The sequence below is a fragment of the Salmo salar genome, unplaced genomic scaffold (genome assembly GCF_905237065.1).
Source record: "Salmo salar unplaced genomic scaffold, Ssal_v3.1, whole genome shotgun sequence".
NCBI lineage: Eukaryota > Metazoa > Chordata > Actinopteri > Salmoniformes > Salmonidae > Salmo > Salmo salar.
In genome coordinates, this window is record NW_025548183.1 from 86,378 (window position 1) to 110,000 (window position 23,623).

A 23,623-nucleotide genomic window follows, 5' to 3' on the forward strand; every position below is an offset into this window, starting at 1 on the left:
ACCCTGGAATGACTGGTACTGTTTATTATAAAGGATTCTGTTTTTATTTGTAATAAAAATTATAAAAACCTGTTTTCGTTTTGTTATTATGGGGTTATTGCCGATGAATTTTTTTTTTAAATCTATTTAAGAATAAGGCTGTAATGTAACAAAATGTGGGGAAAAATCCAGGGGTCTGACTACTGTCCGAAGGCACATGGTCTCCCGAGTGGCGCAAGAGGCGTCACTACAGTCCCTGGTTCGAATCCAGGCTGCATCACATCCGGCCGTGGATTGGGAGTCCCCATAGGGCGGTGCGTCGTTCGGGTTTGGCCCGGGGTAGACTTATTATTCCCATTTTATCAGAATTGAAATTGTACGACCTTTTAACTTGCAGGGATGTGACATCTAGTCCCAAGTCTTTCAGGACACCTGAGTGTCCCAGCGTCCGTTGGCCTGATCAGTTGCTTTAACCAGCAGCAGACCACCCTGCATCCCACCGCTGGCTTTAACCAGCAGCAGACCACCCTGCATCCCACCGCTGGCTTTAACTAGCAGCGGACCACCCTGCATCCCACCGCTGGCTTTAACCAGCAGCGGACCACCCTGCATCCCACCGCTGGCTTTAACTAGCAGCGGACCACCCTGCATCCCACCGCTGGCTTTAACTAGCAGCGGACCACCCTGCATCCCACCGCTGGCTTTAACCAGCAGACCACCCTGCATCCCACCGCTGGCTTTAACTAGCAGCCGACCACCCTGCATCCCACCGCTGGCTTTAACCAGCAGCAGACCACCCTGCATCCCACCGCTGGCTTGCTTCTGAAGCTAAGCAGGGTTGGTCCTGGTCAGTCCCTGGATGGGAGACCAGATGCTGCTGGAAGTGGTGTTGGAGGGCCAGTAGGGGGCGCTCTTTCCTCTGGTCTAAAATAAAATATCCCAATGCCCCAGGGCAGTGATTGGGGACATTGCCCTGTGTAGGGTTCTGTCTTTCGGATGGGATGTCCTGACTCTCTGAGGTCATTAAAGATCCCATGGTGTTTATCGTAAGAGTAGGGGTGTTAACCCCCTGGTGTCCTGGCTAAAATTCCCAATCTGTCCCTCAGACCATCACGGCCACCTAATCATCCCCAGCTTCCGATTGGCTCATTCATCCCCCTCCTCCTCTCCCCTGTAACTATTCCCCAGGTCGTTGCCGTTTTATTACATGTTAAGAGAGACTCGTTAGTAAAGACTCGTTCCACACACATTGTGGGCGCTGCTCGTTATACGTTTGTATGGTGTCCTGAAAGACTTGGGACTAGACGTCAATTCCGCATAACAGTCACAGCGTTTTCATCGACTTTAACAAATCAAAATCACATTTTATTTGGTCGTATACACACAGATGTTATTGCAGGTGTTTTCTAACATCTAACAATACCCACAAAGCTGTGGGGAAGTTGATATGATTCAGTTTGCTGCCGTGACGACTGGTCTCCCGTCTCCAGCGATCAGAAGGTAAAATAAATCTAACGTCATTTCCACTGAGCGGACAAAACATTAGGAACACCTTCCTAATGTTGGGAGTTCCACCCCCCCTTTTGCCCTCAGAACAGCCTCAATTCTTCGGGACACGGACTCTACAAAGTGTTGAAAGCGTTCCTCAGGGATGCTGGTCCAAAGCTTCCCACAGTTGTATCCGGGTGTCCGTCAGCCAATGGAGGCGAGTGAGTGCTGCAACACCCCTGAAAAATCAGATTTATTTCCCCCCCCCGACACAAAAAAAAGGTTGAATAGATACAGAAAGTAAATGACCTTGAAAAAGTGTAAAAGCAAAGTCAACTTGAGATCCAGTTAGTAGACAGACAACACGTTTCGCTAAACTTTATTCTCATATAAAACCATTAAATATATAGTGTCTGCAAGTGACATCAGGAGCGTGCGCACAATTACAGCCAGGCGTGCGCACGTAGAGCTGCTGCAGTACAGTAGAAGATGGCAGTCTAGTAAATATACATCTATATCTGGTATGACTATATCTACGGCAAGGCCAGGACCGATCACTGAAACACAGAAATACAGAGTGCTCTCTCTCGTCAGAACGGAGATCTTACCCTTACAGAGGGGGGGAGGGGAACAGGAAGGAGGAGGGAGGGGAACAGGAAGGAGGAAGGAGAGGAACAGGAAGGAGGAGGGAGAGGAACAGGAAGGAGGAGGGAGGGGAACAGGAAGGAGGAAGGAGGGGGGGGGGAACAGGAAGGAGGGAGGGGAACAGGAAGGAGGAGAACAGGAAGGAGGAGGGAGGGGGAACAGGAAGGAGGAGAACAGGAAGGAGGAGAACAGGAAGGAGGGAGGCGGGGGAACAGGAAGGAGGAGGGAGGGGAACAGGAAGGAGGAGGGAGGGGAACAGGAAGGAGGAGGGAGGGGAACAGGAAGGGGGAGAACAGGAAGGAGGAGGGAGGGGAACAGGAAGGAGGAGGGAGGGGAACAGGAAGGAGGGGAACAGGAAGGAGGAGGGAGGGGAACAGGAAGGAGGAGGGAGGGGAACAGGAAGGAGGGGAACAGGAAGGAGGAGGGAGGGGAACAGGAAGGAGGAGAACAGGAAGGAGGGGAACAGGAAGGAGGGGAACAGGAAGGAGGGGAACAGGAAGGAAGGAGGGGAACAGGAAGGAGGGGAACAGGAAGGGGAACATCCAGCAGGTAAAACATGTGCTGATATGATAAAGCGTCTCTTTCAGGTAGAAGACAAAGCTGCATCTATGTAGAGCGGACATGTCTATGCTGTGCGTTTCTACGTAGAGCGGGCGTGTCTATGCTGTGTGTTTCTACGTGGACGTGTCTACGCTGTGCGTTTCTACGTGGACGTGTCTACGCTGTGCATTTCTACGCGGGCGGCGTCTTGAAGGCCCCCCAGCCGTGGAAGCATCGTGTGAAGCAGTGGGGTTCGTTCCCCTTCCTGACCAGACGCAGCTTCCTGGGCGTCTCCGACTCCTTAGACCGCATGTGCTGGATGTACACCTGGAGGAGAGACAGAACCACCATTATATTACCATCTGGAGGAGAGACAGAACCACCTGGAGGAGAGACAGAACCACCATTATATTACCATCTGGAGGAGAGACAGAACCACCTGGAGGAGAGACAGAACCACCATTATATTACCACCTGGAGGAGAGACAGAACCACCATTATATTACCACCTGGAGGAGAGACAGAACCACCATTATATTACCATCTGGAGGAGAGACAGAACCACCATTATATTACCATCTGGAGGAGAGACAGAACCACCTGGAGGAGAGACAGAACCACCATTATATTACCATCTGGAGGAGAGACAGAACCACCTGGAGGAGAGACAGAACCACCATTATATTACCATCTGGAGGAGAGACAGAACCACCTGGAGGAGAGACAGAACCACCATTATATTACCATCTGGAGGAGAGACAGAACCACCATTATATTACCACCTGGAGGAGAGACAGAACCACCTGGAGGAGAGACAGAACCACCATTATATTACCATCTGGAGGAGAGACAGAACCACCTGGAGGAGAGACAGAACCACGATTATATTACCACCTGGAGGAGAGACAGAACCACCATTATATTACCATCTGGAGGAGAGACAGAACCACCTGGAGGAGAGACAGAATCACCATTATATTACCATCTGGAGGAGAGACAGAACCACCTGGAGGAGAGACAGAACCACCATTATATTACCACCTGGAGGAGAGACAGAACCACCATTATATTACCATCTGGAGGAGAGACAGAACCACCTGGAGGAGAGACAGAACCACCATTATATTACCATCTGGAGGAGAGACAGAACCACCTGGAGGAGAGACAGAACCACCATTATATTACCATCTGGAGGAGAGACAGAACCACCATTATATTACCACCTGGAGGAGAGACAGAACCACCATTATATTACCATCTGGAGGAGAGACAGAACCACCTGGAGGAGAGACAGAACCACCATTATATTACCATCTGGAGGAGAGACAGAACCACCATTATATTACCATCTGGAGGAGAGACAGAACCACCTGGAGGAGAGACAGAACCACCATTATATTACCACCTGGAGGAGAGACAGAACCACCTGGAGGAGAGACAGAATCACCATTATATTACCATCTGGAGGAGAGACAGAACCACCTGGAGGAGAGACAGAACCACCATTATATTACCACCTGGAGGAGAGACAGAACCACCATTATATTACCATCTGGAGGAGAGACAGAACCACCTGGAGGAGAGACAGAACCACCTGGAGGAGAGACAGAACCACCATTATATTACCACCTGGAGGAGAGACAGAACCACCTGGAGGAGAGACAGAACCACCTGGAGGAGAGACAGAACCACCATTATATTACCATCTGGAGGAGAGACAGAACCACCTGGAGGAGAGACAGAACCACCATTATATTACCATCTGGAGGAGAGACAGAACCACCTGGAGGAGAGACAGAACCATCTGGAGGAGAGACAGAACCACCATTATATTACCATCTGGAGGAGAGACAGAACCACCATTATATTACCATCTGGAGGAGAGACAGAACCACCTGGAGGAGAGACAGAACCACCATTATATTACCATCTGGAGGAGAGACAGAACCACCATTATATTACCACCTGGAGGAGAGACAGAACCACCTGGAGGAGAGACAGAACCACCATTATATTACCATCTGGAGGAGAGACAGAACCACCATTATATTACCACCTGGAGGAGAGACAGAACCACCTGGAGGAGAGACAGAACCACCATTATATTACCATCTGGAGGAGAGACAGAACCACCTGGAGGAGAGACAGAACTACCATTATATTACCATCTGGAGGAGAGACAGAACCACCATTATATTACCATCTGGAGGAGAGACAGAACCACCATTATATTACCACCTGGAGGAGAGACAGAACCACCATTATATTACCATCTGGAGGAGAGACAGAACCACCATTATATTACCATCTGGAGGAGAGACAGAACCACCTGGAGGAGAGACAGAACCACCATTATATTACCATCTGGAGGAGAGACAGAACCACCATTATATTACCACCTGGAGGAGAGACAGAACCACCATTATATTACCATCTGGAGGAGAGACAGAACCACCATTATATTACCATCTGGAGGAGAGACAGAACCACCTGGAGGAGAGACAGAACCACCATTATATTACCATCTGGAGGAGAGACAGAACCACCTGGAGGAGAGACAGAACCACCATTATATTACCATCTGGAGGAGAGACAGAACCACCTGGAGGAGAGACAGAACCACCATTATATTACCACCTGGAGGAGAGACAGAACTACCTGGAGGAGAGACAGAACCACCATTATATTACCATCTGGAGGAGAGACAGAACCACCTGGAGGAGAGACAGAACCACCATTATATTACCATCTGGAGGAGAGACAGAACCACCTGGAGGAGAGACAGAACTACCATTATATTACCATCTGGAAGAAACAACAGACTCTATACACAGTAAAGATATAGTAAAACAATAGACTGGCAGACTCTATAAACAGTAAAGATATAGTAAAACTATAGACTGACAGACTCTAGACACAGTAAAGATATAGTAAAACAATAGACTCTATACACAGTAAAGATATAGTAAAACAATAGACTGACAGACACAGTAAAGATATAGTAAAACAATAGACTGGCAGACTCTATACACAGTAAAGATATAGTAAAACAATAGACTGGCAGACTCTATACACAGTAAAGATATAGTAAAACAATAGACTGGCAGACACAGTAAAGATATAGTAAAACAATAGACTGGCAGACACAGTAAAGATATAGTAAAACAATAGACTGGCAGACTCTATACACAGTAAAGATATAGTAAAACTATAGACTGACAGACTCTAGACACAGTAAAGATATAGTAAAACAATAGACTGACAGACACAGTAAAGATATAGTAAAACAATAGACTGGCAGACTCTATACACAGTAAAGATATAGTAAAACTATAGACTGACAGACTCTATACACAGTAAAGATATAGTAAAACAATAGACTGACAGACTCTAGACACAGTAAAGATATAGTAAAACAATAGACTGGCAGACACAGTAAAGATATAGTAAAACTATAGACTGGCAGACTCTATACACAGTAAAGATATAGTAAAACAATAGACTGACAGACACAGTAAAGATATAGTAAAACAATAGACTGGCAGACTCAGTAAAGATATAGTAAAACAATAGACTGGCAGACACAGTAAAGATATAGTAAAACAATAGACTGGCAGACTCTAGACACAGTAAAGATATAGTAAAACAATAGACTGGCAGACTCTATACACAGTAAAGATATAGTAAAACAATAGACTGGCAGACTCTATACACAGTAAAGATATAGTAAAACAATAGACTGGCAGACTCAGTAAAGATATAGTAAAACAATAGACTGACAGACACAGTAAAGATATAGTAAAACTATAGACTGACAGACTCTATACACAGTAAAGATATAGTAAAACAATAGACTGACAGACACAGTAAAGATATAGTAAAACAATAGACTGGCAGACTCTATACACAGTAAAGATATAGTAAAACAATAGACTGGCAGACTCAGTAAAGATATAGTAAAACAATAGACTGGCAGACTCTATACACAGTAAAGATATAGTAAAACAATAGACTGGCAGACTCTATACACAGTAAAGATATAGTAAAACAATAGACTGACAGACTCTATACACAGTAAAGATATAGTAAAACAATAGACTGGCAGACTCTATACACAGTAAAGATATAGTAAAACAATAGACTGACAGACACAGTAAAGATATAGTAAAACAATAGACTGACAGACTCTATACACAGTAAAGATATAGTAAAACAATAGACTGGCAGACTCTATACACAGTAAAGATATAGTAAAACAATAGACTGGCAGACACAGTAAAGATATAGTAAAACTATAGACTGGCAGACTCTATACACAGTAAAGATATAGTAAAACAATAGACTGACAGACACAGTAAAGATATAGTAAAACAATAGACTGGCAGACTCTATACACAGTAAAGATATAGTAAAACAATAGACTGGCAGACTCTATACACAGTAAAGATATAGTAAAACAATAGACTGGCAGACTCTATACACAGTAAAGATATAGTAAAACAATAGACTGGCAGACTCTATACACAGTAAAGATATAGTAAAACAATAGACTGACAGACACAGTAAAGATATAGTAAAACAATAGACTGGCAGACTCTATACACAGTAAAGATATAGTAAAACAATAGACTGACAGACACAGTAAAGATATAGTAAAACAATAGACTGGCAGACTCTATACACAGTAAAGATATAGTAAAACAATAGACTGGCAGACTCTATACACAGTAAAGATATAGTAAAACAATAGACTGGCAGACTCTATACACAGTAAAGATATAGTAAAACAATAGACTGGCAGACTCTATACACAGTAAAGATATAGTAAAACAATAGACTGGCAGACTCTATACACAGTAAAGATATAGTAAAACAATAGACTGACAGACACAGTAAAGATATAGTAAAACAATAGACTGGCAGACTCTATACACAGTAAAGATATAGTAAAACAATAGACTGACAGACACAGTAAAGATATAGTAAAACAATAGACTGGCAGACTCTATACACAGTAAAGATATAGTAAAACAATAGACTGGCAGACTCTATACACAGTAAAGATATAGTAAAACAATAGACTGGCAGACTCTATACACAGTAAAGATATAGTAAAACAATAGACTGACAGACTCTATACACAGTAAAGATATAGTAAAACAATAGACTGACAGACTCTATACACAGTAAAGATATAGTAAAACAATAGACTGACAGACTCTATAAACAGTAAAGATATAGTAAAACAATAGACTGGCAGACTCTATACACAGTAAAGATATAGTAAAACAATAGACTGGCAGACTCAGTAAAGATATAGTAAAACAATAGACTGGCAGACACAGTAAAGATATAGTAAAACAATAGACTGACAGACTCTATACACAGTAAAGATATAGTAAAACAATAGACTGACAGACTCTATACACAGTAAAGATATAGTAAAACAATAGACTCTATACACAGTAAAGATATAGTAAAACAATAGACTGACAGATACAGTAAAGATATAGTAAAACAATAGACTGACAGACTCAGTAAAGATATAGTAAAACAATAGACTGACAGACTCAGTAAAGATATAGTAAAACAATAGACTGACAGACTCTATACACAGTAAAGATATAGTAAAACAATAGACTCTATACACAGTAAAGATATAGTAAAACAATAGACTGACAGATACAGTAAAGATATAGTAAAACAATAGACTGACAGACTCAGTAAAGATATAGTAAAACTATAGACTGACAGACTCAGTAAAGATATAGTAAAACAATAGACTGACAGACTCTATACACAGTAAAGATATAGTAAAACAATAGACTCTATACACAGTAAAGATATAGTAAAACAATAGACTGACAGATACAGTAAAGATATAGTAAAACAATAGACTGACAGACTCAGTAAAGATATAGTAAAACAATAGACTGACAGACTCTATACACAGTAAAGATATAGTAAAACAATAGACTCTATACACAGTAAAGATATAGTAAAACAATAGACTGACAGATACAGTAAAGATATAGTAAAACAATAGACTGGTAGACTCTAGACACAGTAAAGATATAGTAAAACAATAGACTGACAGACTCTAGACACAGTAAAGATATAGTAAAACAATAGACTGACAGACTCTAGATACAGTAAAGATATAGTAAAACTATAGACTGGCAGACTCTATACACAGTAAAGATATAGTAAAACAATAGACTGACAGACACAGTAAAGATATAGTAAAACTATAGACTGGCAGACTCTATACACAGTAAAGATATAGTAAAACTATAGACTGACAGACACAGTAAAGATATAGTAAAACAATAGACTGGCAGACTCTATACACAGTAAAGATATAGTAAAACAATAGACTGACAGACACAGTAAAGATATAGTAAAACAATAGACTGACAGACTCTATACACAGTAAAGATATAGTAAAACTATAGACTGGCAGACTCTATACACAGTAAAGATATAGTAAAACAATAGACTGGCAGACTCTATACACAGTAAAGATATAGTAAAACAATAGACTCTATACACAGTAAAGATATAGTAAAACAATAGACTGGCAGACTCAGTAAAGATATAGTAAAACTATAGACTGGCAGACTCTAGACACAGTAAAGATATAGTAAAACAATAGACTGACAGACACAGTAAAGATATAGTAAAACAATAGACTGGCAGACACAGTAAAGATATAGTAAAACAATAGACTGACAGACTCTATACACAGTAAAGATATAGTAAAACAATAGACTGGCAGACTCTATACACAGTAAAGATATAGTAAAACAATAGACTGGCAGACTCTATACACAGTAAAGATATAGTAAAACAATAGACTGGCAGACTCTATACACAGTAAAGATATAGTAAAACTATAGACTGGCAGACACAGTAAAGATATAGTAAAACAATAGACTGGCAGACTCTATACACAGTAAAGATATAGTAAAACAATAGACTGGCAGACTCTATACTCAGTAAAGATATAGTAAAACTATAGACTGGCAGACTCTAGACACAGTAAAGATATAGTAAAACAATAGACTGACAGACTCTATACACAGTAAAGATATAGTAAAACAATAGACTGGCAGACTCTATACACAGTAAAGATATAGTAAAACAATAGACTGGCAGACTCTAGACACAGTAAAGATATAGTAAAACAATAGACTGACAGACACAGTAAAGATATAGTAAAACAATAGACTGGCAGACTCAGTAAAGATATAGTAAAACTATAGACTGGCAGACTCTAGACACAGTAAAGATATAGTAAAACAATAGACTGACAGACTCTATACACAGTAAAGATATAGTAAAACAATAGACTGGCAGACACAGTAAAGATATAGTAAAACAATAGACTGACAGACTCTATACACAGTAAAGATATAGTAAAACTATAGACTGACAGACTCTATACACAGTAAAGATATAGTAAAACAATAGACTGGCAGACTCAGTAAAGATATAGTAAAACTATAGACTGGCAGACTCTAGACACAGTAAAGATATAGTAAAACAATAGACTGGCAGACTCTATACACAGTAAAGATATAGTAAAACTATAGACTGGCAGACACAGTAAAGATATAGTAAAACAATAGACTGGCAGACACAGTAAAGATATAGTAAAACTATAGACTGGCAGACACAGTAAAGATATAGTAAAACTATAGACTGGCAGACTCTATACACAGTAAAGATATAGTAAAACAATAGACTGACAGACACAGTAAAGATATAGTAAAACAATAGACTGGCAGACTCAGTAAAGATATAGTAAAACAATAGACTGGCAGACTCTATACACAGTAAAGATATAGTAAAACAATAGACTCTATACACAGTAAAGATTTAGTAAAACTATAGACTGGCAGACTCTATACACAGTAAAGATATAGTAAAACAATAGACTGGCAGACTCAGTAAAGATATAGTAAAACAATAGACTGACAGACACAGTAAAGATATAGTAAAACAATAGACTGACAGACTCTATACACAGTAAAGATATAGTAAAACAATAGACTGGCAGACTCTATACACAGTAAAGATATAGTAAAACAATAGACTGGCAGACTCAGTAAAGATATAGTAAAACTATAGACTGGCAGACTCTATACACAGTAAAGATATAGTAAAACAATAGACTGGCAGACTCTATACACAGTAAAGATATAGTAAAACAATAGACTGGCAGACTCTATACACAGTAAAGATATAGTAAAACAATAGACTGACAGACACAGTAAAGATATAGTAAAACTATAGAAAACAAATCATTACTGTTTGGGCGGGGGAGGGTCACATATCTCACCTGGCAGGCTTTGAGGCTGAGTTTAATTTCTACCTGACTGGTCTGAGTTCCCACCCACATGTACACCTGACAGAGACAGAGAGAGAAAACACTATTACAGGTGTAGTGTCCAGGTGTATATAGATAGACAGGTGGTGCCAGGTGTATATAGATAGACAGGTGTAGTGTCCAGGTGTATATAGATAGACAGGTGTAGTGTCCAGGTGTATATAGACAGACAGGTGTATATAGATAGACAGGTGTAGTGTCCAGGTGTTTATAGATAGACAGGTGGCCAGGTGTATATAGATAGACAGGTGTGTGTAGTGTCCAGGTGTATATAGATAGACAGGTGCAGGTGTATATAGACAGATGTAGGTCAGGTGTATATAGATAGACAGGTGTAGTGTCCAGGTGTATATAGATAGACAGGTGTAGTGTCCAGGTGTATATAGATAGACAGGTGTAGTGTCCAGGTGTATATAGATAGACAGGTGTAGTGTCCAGGTGTATATAGATAGACAGGTGTGTGTAGTGTCCAGGTGTATATAGATAGACAGGTGTATATAGATAGACAGGTGTAGTGTCCAGGTGTATATAGATAGACAGTAAGACAGGTGTAGTGTCCAGGTGTATATAGATAGACAGGTGTAGTGTCCAGGTGTTTAGATACAGGTGTATATAGATAGACAGGTGTAGTGTCCAGGTGTATATAGATAGACAGGTGTATATAGATAGACATGTGTATATAGATAGACAGGTGTATATAGATAGACAGGTGTGTGTAGTGTCCAGGTGTATATAGATAGACAGGTGTGTGTAGTGTCCAGGTGTATATAGATAGAGGGGTGCAGGTGTATATAGATAGACAGTGTGTAGTGTCCAGGTGTATATAGATAGACAGGTGTAGTGTCCAGGTGTATATAGATAGACAGGTGTAGTGTCCAGGTGTATATAGACAGACAGGTGTAGTGTCCAGGTGTATATAGATAGACAGGTGTAGTGTCCAGGTGTATATAGATAGACAGGTGTAGTGTCCAGGTGTATATAGACAGACAGGTGTAGTGTCCAGGTGTATATAGATAGACAGGTGTAGTGTCCAGGTGTATATAGATAGACAGGTGTAGGGTCCAGGTGTATATAGACAGACAGGTGTAGTGTCCAGGTGTATATAGATAGAAGGTGTGGTCCAGGTGTATATAGATAGACAGGTGTAGTGTCCAGGTGTATATAGATAGACAGGTGTAGTGTCCAGGTGTATATAGATAGACAGGTGTGTGTAGTGTCCAGGTGTATATAGACAGGTGTAGTGTCCAGGTGTATATAGATAGACAGGTGTAGTGTCCAGGTGTATATAGATAGACAGGTGTAGGGTCCAGGTGTATATAGATAGACAGGTGTATATAGATAGACAGGTGTAGTGTCCAGGTGTATATAGATAGACAGGTGTAGTGTCCAGGTGTATATAGATACAGGTGTATATAGATAGACAGGTGTAGTGTCCAGGTGTATATAGATAGACAGGTGTAGTGTCCAGGTGTATATAGATAGACAGGTGTAGGGTCCAGGTGTATATAGACAGACAGGTGTAGTGTCCAGGTGTATATAGATAGACAGACAGGTGTAGTGTCCAGGTGTATGTAGATAGACAGGTGTAGGGTCCAGGTGTATATAGACAGACAGGTGTAGTGTCCAGGTGTATATAGACAGACAGGTGTAGTGTCCAGGTGTATATAGATAGACAGGTGTAGTGTCCAGGTGTATATAGACAGACAGGTGTAGTGTCCAGGTGTATATAGATAGACAGGTGTAGGGTCCAGGTGTATATAGATACAGGTGTATATAGATAGACAGGTGTAGGGTCCAGGTGTATATAGACAGACAGGTGTAGTGTCCAGGTGTATATAGATAGACAGGTGTAGTGTCCAGGTGTATATAGATAGACAGGTGTAGTGTCCAGGTGTATATAGATAGACAGGTGTGTGTAGTGTCCAGGTGTGTGTAGTGTCCAGGTGTATATAGATAGACAGGTGTGTGTAGTGTCCAGGTGTATATAGATAGACAGGTGTGTGTAGTGTCCAGGTGTATATAGATAGACAGGTGTGTGTAGTGTCCAGGTGTATATAGATAGACAGGTGTAGTGTCCAGGTGTATATAGATAGACAGGGGTGTAGTGTCCAGGTGTATATAGATAGACAGGTGTAGTGTCCAGGTGTATATAGATAGACAGGGTGTAGTGTCCAGGTGTATATAGATAGACAGGTGTGTAGTGTCCAGGTGTATATAGATAGACAGGTGTAGTGTCCAGGTGTATATAGATAGACAGGGTGTAGTGTCCAGGTGTATATAGACAGACAGGTGTAGTGTCCAGGTGTATATAGACAGACAGGTGTAGGGTCCAGGTGTATATAGACAGACAGGTGTAGGGTCCAGGTGTATATAGACAGACAGGTGTAGTGTCCAGGTGTATATAGATAGACAGGTGTAGTGTCCAGGTGTATATAGATAGAAGGTGTAGGTCAGGTGTATATAGACAGACAGGTGTAGTGTCCAGGTGTATATAGACAGACAGGTGTAGTGTCCAGGTGTATATAGACAGACAGGTGTAGGGTCCAGGTGTATATAGACAGACAGGTGTAGTGTCCAGGTGTATATAGACAGACAGGTGTAGTGTCCAGGTGTATATAGATAGACGGGTGTAGTGTCCAGGTGTATATAGACAGACAGGTGTAGTGTCCAGGTGTATATAGATAGACGGGTGTAGTGTCCAGGTGTATATAGATAGACGGGTGTAGTGTCCAGGTGTATATAGATAGACAGGTGTATATAGACAGACAGGTGTAGTGTCCAGGTGTATATAGACAGACAGGTGTAGTGTCCAGGTGTATATAGACAGACAGGTGTAGGGTCCAGGTGTATATAGACAGACAGGTGTAGTGTCCAGGTGTATATAGACAGACAGGTGTAGTGTCCAGGTGTATATAGACAGACGGGTGTAGTGTCCAGGTGTATATAGACAGACAGGTGTAGTGTCCAGGTGTATATAGATAGACAGGTGTAGTGTCCAGGTGTATATAGACAGACAGGTGTAGTGTCCAGGTGTATATAGACAGACAGGTGTAGGGTCCAGGTGTATCTACAGCTCGTCCCACCTCTTGGCCGTTGTCCAGCAGCATGATGTCATCGTCGGCCAGGTCGTCCTGACAGAAGTCGGAACATTTCTCGGACACAGCGAAGAATCCCTTCTCATTGGAGCAGCGGAACAGTCTAGCGGACTTCATGTAGTCCGCGTCCTCATCGTACGCCTTCTGACAGCCAATCCCCACCCAGAAGAAGTTCTCCGGCTCCTCCCCTCGTTGATCACCTAGGAGACAGGAGTATATAGATAGACAGCAGGTACCATGGTTACCGGTCAAACTGCCACGGTCAGAGAGAGGTACCATGGTTACCGGTCAAACTGCCACGGTCAGAGGTTCCGTGGTTACCGGTCAAACTGCCACGGTCAGAGAGGTTCCGTGGTTACCGGTCAAACTGCCACGGTCAAGAGGTTCCATGGTTACCGGTCAAACTGCCACGGTCAGAGAGAGGTACCATGGTTACCGGTCAAACTGCCACGGTCAGAGGTTCCATGGTTACCGGTCAAACTGCCACGGTCAGAGAGAGGTTCCATGGTTACCAGTCAAACTGCCACGGTCAGAGGTTCCATGGTTACCGGTCAAACTGCCACGGTCAGAGAGAGGTTCCATGGTTACCAGTCAAACTGCCACGGTCAGAGGTTCCATGGTTACCAGTCAAACTGCCACGGTCAGAGGTTCCATGGTTACCGGTCAAACTGCCACGGTCAGAGGTTCCATGGTTACCAGTCAAACTGCCACGGTCAGAGAGGTTCCATGGTTACCGGTCAAACTGCCACGGTCAGAGGTTCCATGGTTACCAGTCAAACTGCCACGGTCAGAGAGAGGTTCCATGGTTACCAGTCAAACTGCCACGGTCAGAGAGAGGTTCCATGGTTACCGGGCAAACTGCCACGGTCAGAGAGAGGTTCCATGGTTACCAGTCAAACTGCCACGGTCAGAGGTTCCATGGTTACCAGTCAAACTGCCACGGTCAGAGGTTCCATGGTTACCGGTCAAACTGCCACGGTCAGAGGTTCCATGGTTACCAGTCAAACTGCCACGGTCAGAGGTTCCATGGTTACCGGTCAAACTGCCACGGTCAGAAGAGGTTCCATGGTTACCGGTCAAACTGCCACGGTCAGAGGTTCCATGGTTACCGGTCAAACTGCCACGGTCAGAGGTTCCATGGTTACCGGTCAAACTGCCACGGTCAGAGGTTCCATGGTTACCGGTCAAACTGCCACGGTCAGAGGTTCCATGGTTACCGGTCAAACTGCCACGGTCAGAGAGAGGTTCCATGGTTACCGGTCAAACTGCCACGGTCAGAGGTTCCATGGTTACCGGTCAAACTGCCACGGTCAGAGGTTCCATGGTTACCAGTCAAACTGCCACGGTCAGAGAGGTTCCATGGTTACCGGTCAAACTGCCACGGTCAGAAGAGGTTCCATGGTTACCGGTCAAACTGCCACGGTCAGAGGTTCCATGGTTACCGGTCAAACTGCCACGGTCAGAAGAGGTTCCATGGTTACCAGTCAAACTGCCACGGTCGAGAGGTTCCATGGTTACCGGTCAAACTGCCACGGTCAGAGGTTCCATGGTTACCGGTCAAACTGCCACGGTCAGAGGTTCCATGGTTACCGGTCAAACTGCCACGGTCAGAGAGAGGTTCCATGGTTACCGGTCAAACTGCCACGGTCAGAGTTTCCATGGTTACCAGTCAAACTGCCACGGTCAGAGGTTCCATGGTTACCGGTCAAACTGCCACGGTCAGAGAGGTTCCATGGTTACCGGTCAAACTGCCACGGTCAGAGAGAGGTTCCATGGTTACCGGTCAAACTGCCACGGTCAGAGGTTCCATGGTTACCAGTCAAACTGCCACGGTCAGAGGTTCCATGGTTACCAGTCAAACTGCCACGGTCAGAGAGAGGTTCCATGGTTACCAGTCAAACTGCCACGGTCAGAGGTTCCATGGTTACCGGTCAAACTGCCACGGTCAGAGGTTCCATGGTTACCAGTCAAACTGCCACGGTCAGAGAGGTTCCATGGTTACCAGTCAAACTGCCACGGTCGAGAGGTTCCATGGTTACCAGTCAAACTGCCACGGTCAGAGAGAGGTTCCATGGTTACCGGTCAAACTGCCACGGTCAGAGAGAGGTTCCATGGTTACCAGTCAAACTGCCACGGTCAGAGAGGTTCCATGGTTACCGGTCAAACTGCCACGGTCAGAGGTTCCATGGTTACCGGTCAAACTGCCACGGTCAGAGGTTCCATGGTTACCGGTCAAACTGCCACGGTCAGAGAGAGGTTCCATGGTTACCGGTCAAACTGCCACGGTCAGAGAGAGGTTCCATGGTTACCGGTCAAACTGCCACGGTCAGAGAGGTTCCATGGTTACCAGTCAAACTGCCACGGTCAGAGGTTCCATGGTTACCAGTCAAACTGCCACGGTCAGAGGTTCCATGGTTACCGGTCAAACTGCCACGGTCGGAGAGGTTCCATGGTTACCGGTCAAACTGCCACGGTCAGAGAGAGGTTCCATGGTTACCGGTCAAACTGCCACGGTCAGAGAGAGGTTCCATGGTTACCAGTCAAACTGCCACGGTCAGAGAGAGGTTCCATGGTTACCAGTCAAACTGCCACGGTCAGAGAGGTTCCATGGTTACCAGTCAAACTGCCACGGTCAGAGGTTCCATGGTTACCAGTCAAACTGCCACGGTCAGAGAGAGGTTCCATGGTTACCAGTCAAACTGCCACGGTCAGAGAGAGGTTCCATGGTTACCAGTCAAACTGCCACGGTCAGAGAGAGGTTCCATGGTTACCGGTCAAACTGCCACGGTCAGAGGTTCCATGGTTACCAGTCAAACTGCCACGGTCAAGAGGTTCCATGGTTACCAGTCAAACTGCCACGGTCAGAGAGAGGTTCCATGGTTACCGGTCAAACTGCCACGGTCAGAGGTTCCATGGTTACCAGTCAAACTGCCACGGTCAGAGAGGTTCCATGGTTACCAGTCAAACTGCCACGGTCAGAGAGAGGTTCCATGGTTACCAGTCAAACTGCCACGGTCAGAGGTTCCATGGTTACCAGTCAAACTGCCACGGTCAGAAGAGGTTCCATGGTTACCAGTCAAACTGCCACGGTCAGAGAGAGGTTCCATGGTTACCAGTCAAACTGCCACGGTCAGAGAGGTTCCATGGTTACCAGTCAAACTGCCACGGTCAGAGAGGTTCCATGGTTACCAGTCAAACTGCCACGGTCGAGAGGTTCCATGGTTACCAGTCAAACTGCCACGGTCAGAGAGAGGTTCCATGGTTACCAGTCAAACTGCCACGGTCAGAGAGAGGTTCCATGGTTACCAGTCAAACTGCCACGGTCAGAGGTTCCATGGTTACCAGTCAAACTGCCACGGTCAGAGAGAGGTTCCATGGTTACCAGTCAAACTGCCACGGTCAGAGAGAGGTTCCATGGTTACCAGTCAAACTGCCACGGTCAGAGGTTCCATGGTTACCAGTCAAACTGCCACGGTCAGAGAGAGGTTCCATGGTTACCAGTCAAACTGCCACGGTCAGAGAGAGGTTCCATGGTTACCAGTCAAACTGCCACGGTCAGAGGTTCCATGGTTACCAGTCAAACTGCCACGGTCAGAGGTTCCATGGTTACCAGTCAAACTGCCACGGTCAGAGGTTCCATGGTTACCAGTCAAACTGCCACGGTCAGAGGTTCCATGGTTACCAGTCAAACTGCCACGGTCAGAGAGAGGTTCCATGGTTACCAGTCAAACTGCCACGGTCAGAGAGGTTCCATGGTTACCAGTCAAACTGCCACGGTCAGAGGTTCCATGGTTACCAGTCAAACTGCCACGGTCAGAGAGAGGTTCCATGGTTACCAGTCAAACTGCCACGGTCAGAGGTTCCATGGTTACCAGTCAAACTGCCACGGTCAGAGGTTCCATGGTTACCAGTCAAACTGCCACGGTCAGAGAGAGGTTCCATGGTTACCAGTCAAACTGCCACGGTCAGAGAGAGGTTCCATGGTTACCAGTCAAACTGCCACGGTCAAGAGGTTCCATGGTTACCAGTCAAACTGCCACGGTCAGAGGTTCCATGGTTACCAGTCAAACTGCCACGGTCAGAGAGAGGTTCCATGGTTACCAGTCAAACTGCCACGGTCAGAGAGAGGTTCCATGGTTACCAGTCAAACTGCCACGGTCAGAGAGAGGTTCCATGGTTACCAGTCAAACTGCCACGGTCAGAGAGGTTCCATGGTTACCAGTCAAACTGCCACGGTCAGAGAGAGGTTCCATGGTTACCAGTCAAACTGCCACGGTCAGAGGTTCCATGGTTACCAGTCAAACTGCCACGGTCAGAAGAGGTTCCATGGTTACCAGTCAAACTGCCACGGTCAGAGAGAGGTTCCATGGTTACCGGTCAAACTGCCACGGTCGAGAGGTTCCATGGTTACCAGTCAAACTGCCACGGTCAGAGAGAGGTTCCATGGTTACCAGTCAAACTGCCACGGTCAGAGGAGGTTCCATGGTTACCAGTCAAACTGCCACGGTCAGAGGGTTCCATGGTTACCAGTCAAACTGCCACGGTCAGAGAGAGGTTCCATGGTTACCAGTCAAACTGCCACGGTCAGAGGTTCCATGGTTACCAGTCAAACTGCCACGGTCAGAAGAGGTTCCATGGTTACCAGTCAAACTGCCACGGTCAGAGAGAGGTTCCATGGTTACCGGTCAAACTGCCACGGTCAGAGGTTCCATGGTTACCAGTCAAACTGCCACGGTCAGAGAGAGGTTCCATGGTTACCAGTCAAACTGCCACGGTCAGAGAGAGGTTCCATGGTTACCAGTCAAACTGCCACGGTCAGAGGTTCCATGGTTACCAGTCAAACTGCCACGGTCAGAGAGAGGTTCCATGGTTACCAGTCAAACTGCCACGGTCAGAGGTTCCATGGTTACCAGTCAAACTGCCACGGTCAGAGAGGTTCCATGGTTACCAGTCAAACTGCCACGGTCAGAGAGGTTCCATGGTTACCAGTCAAACTGCCACGGTCAGAGAGAGGTTCCATGGTTACCAGTCAAACTGCCACGGTCAGAGAGAGGTTCCATGGTTACCAGTCAAACTGCCACGGTCAGAGAGAGGTTCCATGGTTACCAGTCAAACTGCCACGGTCAGAGGTTCCATGGTTACCAGTCAAACTGCCACGGTCAGAGAGAGGTTCCATGGTTACCAGTCAAACTGCCACGGTCAGAGAGAGGTTCCATGGTTACCAGTCAAACTGCCACGGTCAGAGGTTCCATGGTTACCAGTCAAACTGCCACGGTCAGAGAGAGGTTCCATGGTTACCAGTCAAACTGCCACGGTCAGAGGTTCCATGGTTACCAGTCAAACTGCCACATTAACCAGTGTATAAGAGGTATAACAGACAGGTATAAAGACAGACAGACAGGTATAAAGACAGACGGTAAAAGACAGACAGACAGGTATAAAGACAGACAGCAGGTATAACAGACAGACAGACAGGATAACAGACAGACAGGTATAAAGACAGACAGACAGGTATAACAGACAGACAGGTATAAAGACAGACAGGTATAAAGACAGACAGGTATAACAGCCAGACAGGTATAACAGACAGACAGGTATAAAGACAGACAGACAGGTATAAAGACAGCCAGACAGGTATAAAGACAGCCAGACAGGTATAAAGACAAGGCATAACAGACAGACAGGTATAAAGACAGACAGGTATAACAGAAAGACAGGTATAAAGACAGACAGACAGGTATAAAGACAGACAGACAGGTATAAACAGACAGACAGGTATAAGACAGACAGACGGGTATAAGACAGACAGACAGGTATAAAGACAGACAGACAGGTATAAAGACAGACAGACAGGTATAAAGACAGATGTACAGGTATAACAGACAGACAGGTATAACAGACAGACAGGTATACAGACAGACAGGTATAACAGACAGACAGGTATAACAGACAGACAGGTATAACAGACAGAAACAGGTAGACAGGTATAACAGGCAGACAGGTATAACAGACAGACAGGTATAAAGACAGACAGACAGGTATAAAGACAGACAGGTATAACAGACAGACAGGTATAACAGACAGACAGGTATAACAGACAGACAGGTATAAAGACAGACAGACAGGTATAACAGACAGATGAAGGTATAACAGACAGACAGGTATAACAGACAGACAGGTATAACAGACAGACAGGTATAACAGACAGACAGGTATAACAGACAGACAGGTATAACAGACAGAACAGGTATAACAGACAGACAGGTATAACAGACAGACAGGTATAACAGACAGACAGGTATAAAGACAGACAGACAGGTATAAAGACAGACAGACAGGTATAACAGACAGACAGGTATAACAGACAGACAGACAGGTATAACAGACAGACAGGTATAACAGACAGACAGGTATAACAGACAGACAGGTATAACAGACAGACAGACAGGTATAAAACAGACAGACAGGTATAACAGACAGACAGGTATAACAGACAGACAGGTATAACAGACAGACGTAGGTATAACAGACAGACAGGTATAACAGACAGACAGGTATAACAGACAGACAGGTATAAAGCAGACAGACAGGTATAACAGACAGACAGGTATAAAGACAGACAGACAGGTATAACAGACAGATGTACAGGTATAACAGACAGACAGGTATAACAGACAGACAGGTATAACAAGACAGACAGGTATAACAGACAGACAGGTATAACAGACAGACAGGTATAACAGACAGACAGGTATAACAGACAGACAGGTATAACAGACAGACAGGTATAAAGACAGACAGACAGGTATAACAGACAGACAGGTATAACAGACAGACAGGTATAACAGACAGACAGGTATAACAGACAGACAGGTATAACAGACAGACAGGTATAACAGACAGACAGGTATAAAGACAGACAGGTATAACAGACAGACAGGTATAACAGACAGACAGGTATAACAGACAGACAGGTATAACAGACAGACAGGTATAACAGACAGACAGGTATAACAGACAGATGTACCTGTTTGCTGTAGGTTTCATCAAACAGACAGTTCATGATGTCTTCAGCCAGTTTGGCCTCATCAGGGTCAGCAGCCCGGCCCACCCAGGTATAGACTATCCCCTGGTTGTCTGTACTCTCAAAGGGCACCTAAACACACACACACACACACACACACACACACACACACACCCAGACCCACACACACACACACACACACACACACACACACACACACACACACACACACCCAGACCACACACACACACACACACACACACACACACACACACACACACACACACACACACACACACACACACACCCAGACCACACACACACACACACACACACACACACACACACACACACACACACACACCCAGACCACACACACACACACACACACACACACACACACACACACACACACACACACCAGTCAGTCAATACACTATTAACATGTTGGGGGATAGGGGGCAGTATTTTCACGGCCGGATAAAAAAAACGTACCCGATTTAATCTGGTTACTACTCCTGCCCAGTAACTAGAATATGCATATAATTATTGGCTTTGGATAGAAAACACCCTAAAGTTTCTAAAACTGTTTGAATGGTGTCTGTGAGTATAACAGAACTCATATGGCAGGCCAAAACCTGAGAAGATTCCATGCAGGAAGTGCCCAGTCTGACAATTTCTTGTCCTTCTAATTGCATCTCTATCGAAAATACAGCATCTGTGCTGTAACGTGACACTTTCTAAGGCTCCCATTGGCTCTCTAAAGCCGCCAGAAAGTGGAATGACGCGTCTCCTGTCTCTGGGCAAAGAACAGCAGCGGAGTTTGTAAGTGGTCAGCCTGGTGACAGAGAGACTGGAGATGCGCGTTCACGAGACCTCGCCATTTTTTTCTTTCAGTCTTTGAATGAATACAACGTCGCCCGGTTGGAATATTATCGCTATTTTACGAGAAAAATAGCATCAAAATGTATTTTAAACAGCGTTTGACATGCTTCTAAGTATGTTAATGGAATATTTAGAATTTTTTTTGGCACGAAATGCGCTCGCGCGTTACCCTTCGGATAGTGACCTGAACGCACGAACAAAACGGAGGTATTTGGACATAACTATGGATTATTTGGAACCAAAACAACATTTGTTATTGAAGTAGAAGTCCTGGGAGTGCATTCTGATGAAGAACAGCAAAGGTAATCCAATTTTTCTAATAGTAGTTCTGAGTTTAGGTTGTCCCAAACTTGGAAGGTGTCAAATTAGCTAGCCTGTGATGGCCGAGCTATGTACTCAGAATATTGCAAAATGTGCTTTCACCGAAAAGCTATTTTAAAATCGGACATATCGAGTGCATAGAGGAGTTCTGTATCTATAATTCTTAAAATAATTGTTATGCTTTTTGTGAACGTTTATCGTGAGTAATTTAGTAAATTCACCGGAAGTTTGCGGTGGGCATGCTAGTTCTGAACGTCACATGCTAATGTAAAAAGCTGGTTTTTGATAATAAATATGAACTTGATAGAACAAAACATGCATGTATTGTATAACATAATGTCCTAGGAGTGTCATCTGATGAAGATCATCAAAGGTTAGTGCTGCATTTAGCTGTGGTTTTGGTTGATGTGACATTATATGCTAGCTTGAAAAATGGGTGTCTGATTATTTCTGGCTTGGTACTCTGCTGACATAATCTAATGTTTTGCTTTCGTTGTAAAGCCTTTTTGAAATCGGATAATGAGTCTCGTCTTTAAAATGGTGTAAAATAGTCATATGTTTGAGAAATTGAAGTTATAGCATTTCTGAGGTATTTGTATTTCGCGCCACGCGATTCCACTGGCTGCTGACTACGGTGGGACGCAAACGTCCCCACTGGCCCAGAGAGGTTAAGTGGCTGACATTTTACACTCTATTAAAGTTCTGAGAGGTTAAAGGTTTTTATCGGTGTGATATTTCCTGTGTTATTGAGGTCAGAAGGTCAGAGGTCAGTGCCTCGTTAGGTCGGGGCAGAGGTCAGTGCGGTGGTCAGGGGGTAGAGGTAGTGGGGGGGGGGGGGGTTAGGGGTCAGAGGTCAGGTATATAACTGACCTTGAGGATGAAGCAGAACTCTGAGTTCAGGTTACTGGAGTCCGTTCCTATCTGGATGGTCCTAGAGGAGAGAGAGGAGAGAGAGAGAGGAGAGAGGAGAGAGAGAGGGAGAGAGGAGAGAGGGAGAGGAGAGAGGGGAGAGAGAGGGAGAGAGGGGAGAGGGAGAGAGAGAGAAAGAGGAGAGAGAGAGGAGAGAGAGAGAGAGGAGAGAGGAGAGGAGAGGAGAGGGAGAGGGAGAGAGGAGAGAGAGGGAGAGGGAGAGGGAGAGGGAGAGAGAGAGGGAGAGAGAGGAGAGGGAGAGGGAGAGAGGAGAGAGAGGAGAGAGAGAGGAGAGGGAGAGGGAGAGGGAGAGAGGGAGAGGGAGAGGGAGAGAGAGAGAGAGGA

The 23,623-nt window shown here is 44.5% G+C and overlaps 1 protein-coding gene across 1 annotated transcript; it reads right to left on the reverse strand.

Moving 5' to 3' along the window:
• Window positions 1-2,822: 2,822 nt before the first annotated feature.
• Window positions 2,823-23,300, reverse strand: LOC123732763 (protein flightless-1 homolog). The gene is made up of 5 exons (XM_045712019.1): window positions 23,240-23,300; window positions 21,167-21,295; window positions 14,128-14,339; window positions 10,997-11,062; window positions 2,823-2,979 (listed from the first exon to the last, which is right to left on the reverse strand). Exons 3-5 carry the CDS (start codon window positions 14,254-14,256, stop codon window positions 2,845-2,847), a joined length of 330 nt encoding a protein of 109 aa, XP_045567975.1. The 5' UTR covers window positions 14,257-14,339; window positions 21,167-21,295; window positions 23,240-23,300; the 3' UTR covers window positions 2,823-2,844.
• Window positions 23,301-23,623: the final 323 nt, after the last annotated feature.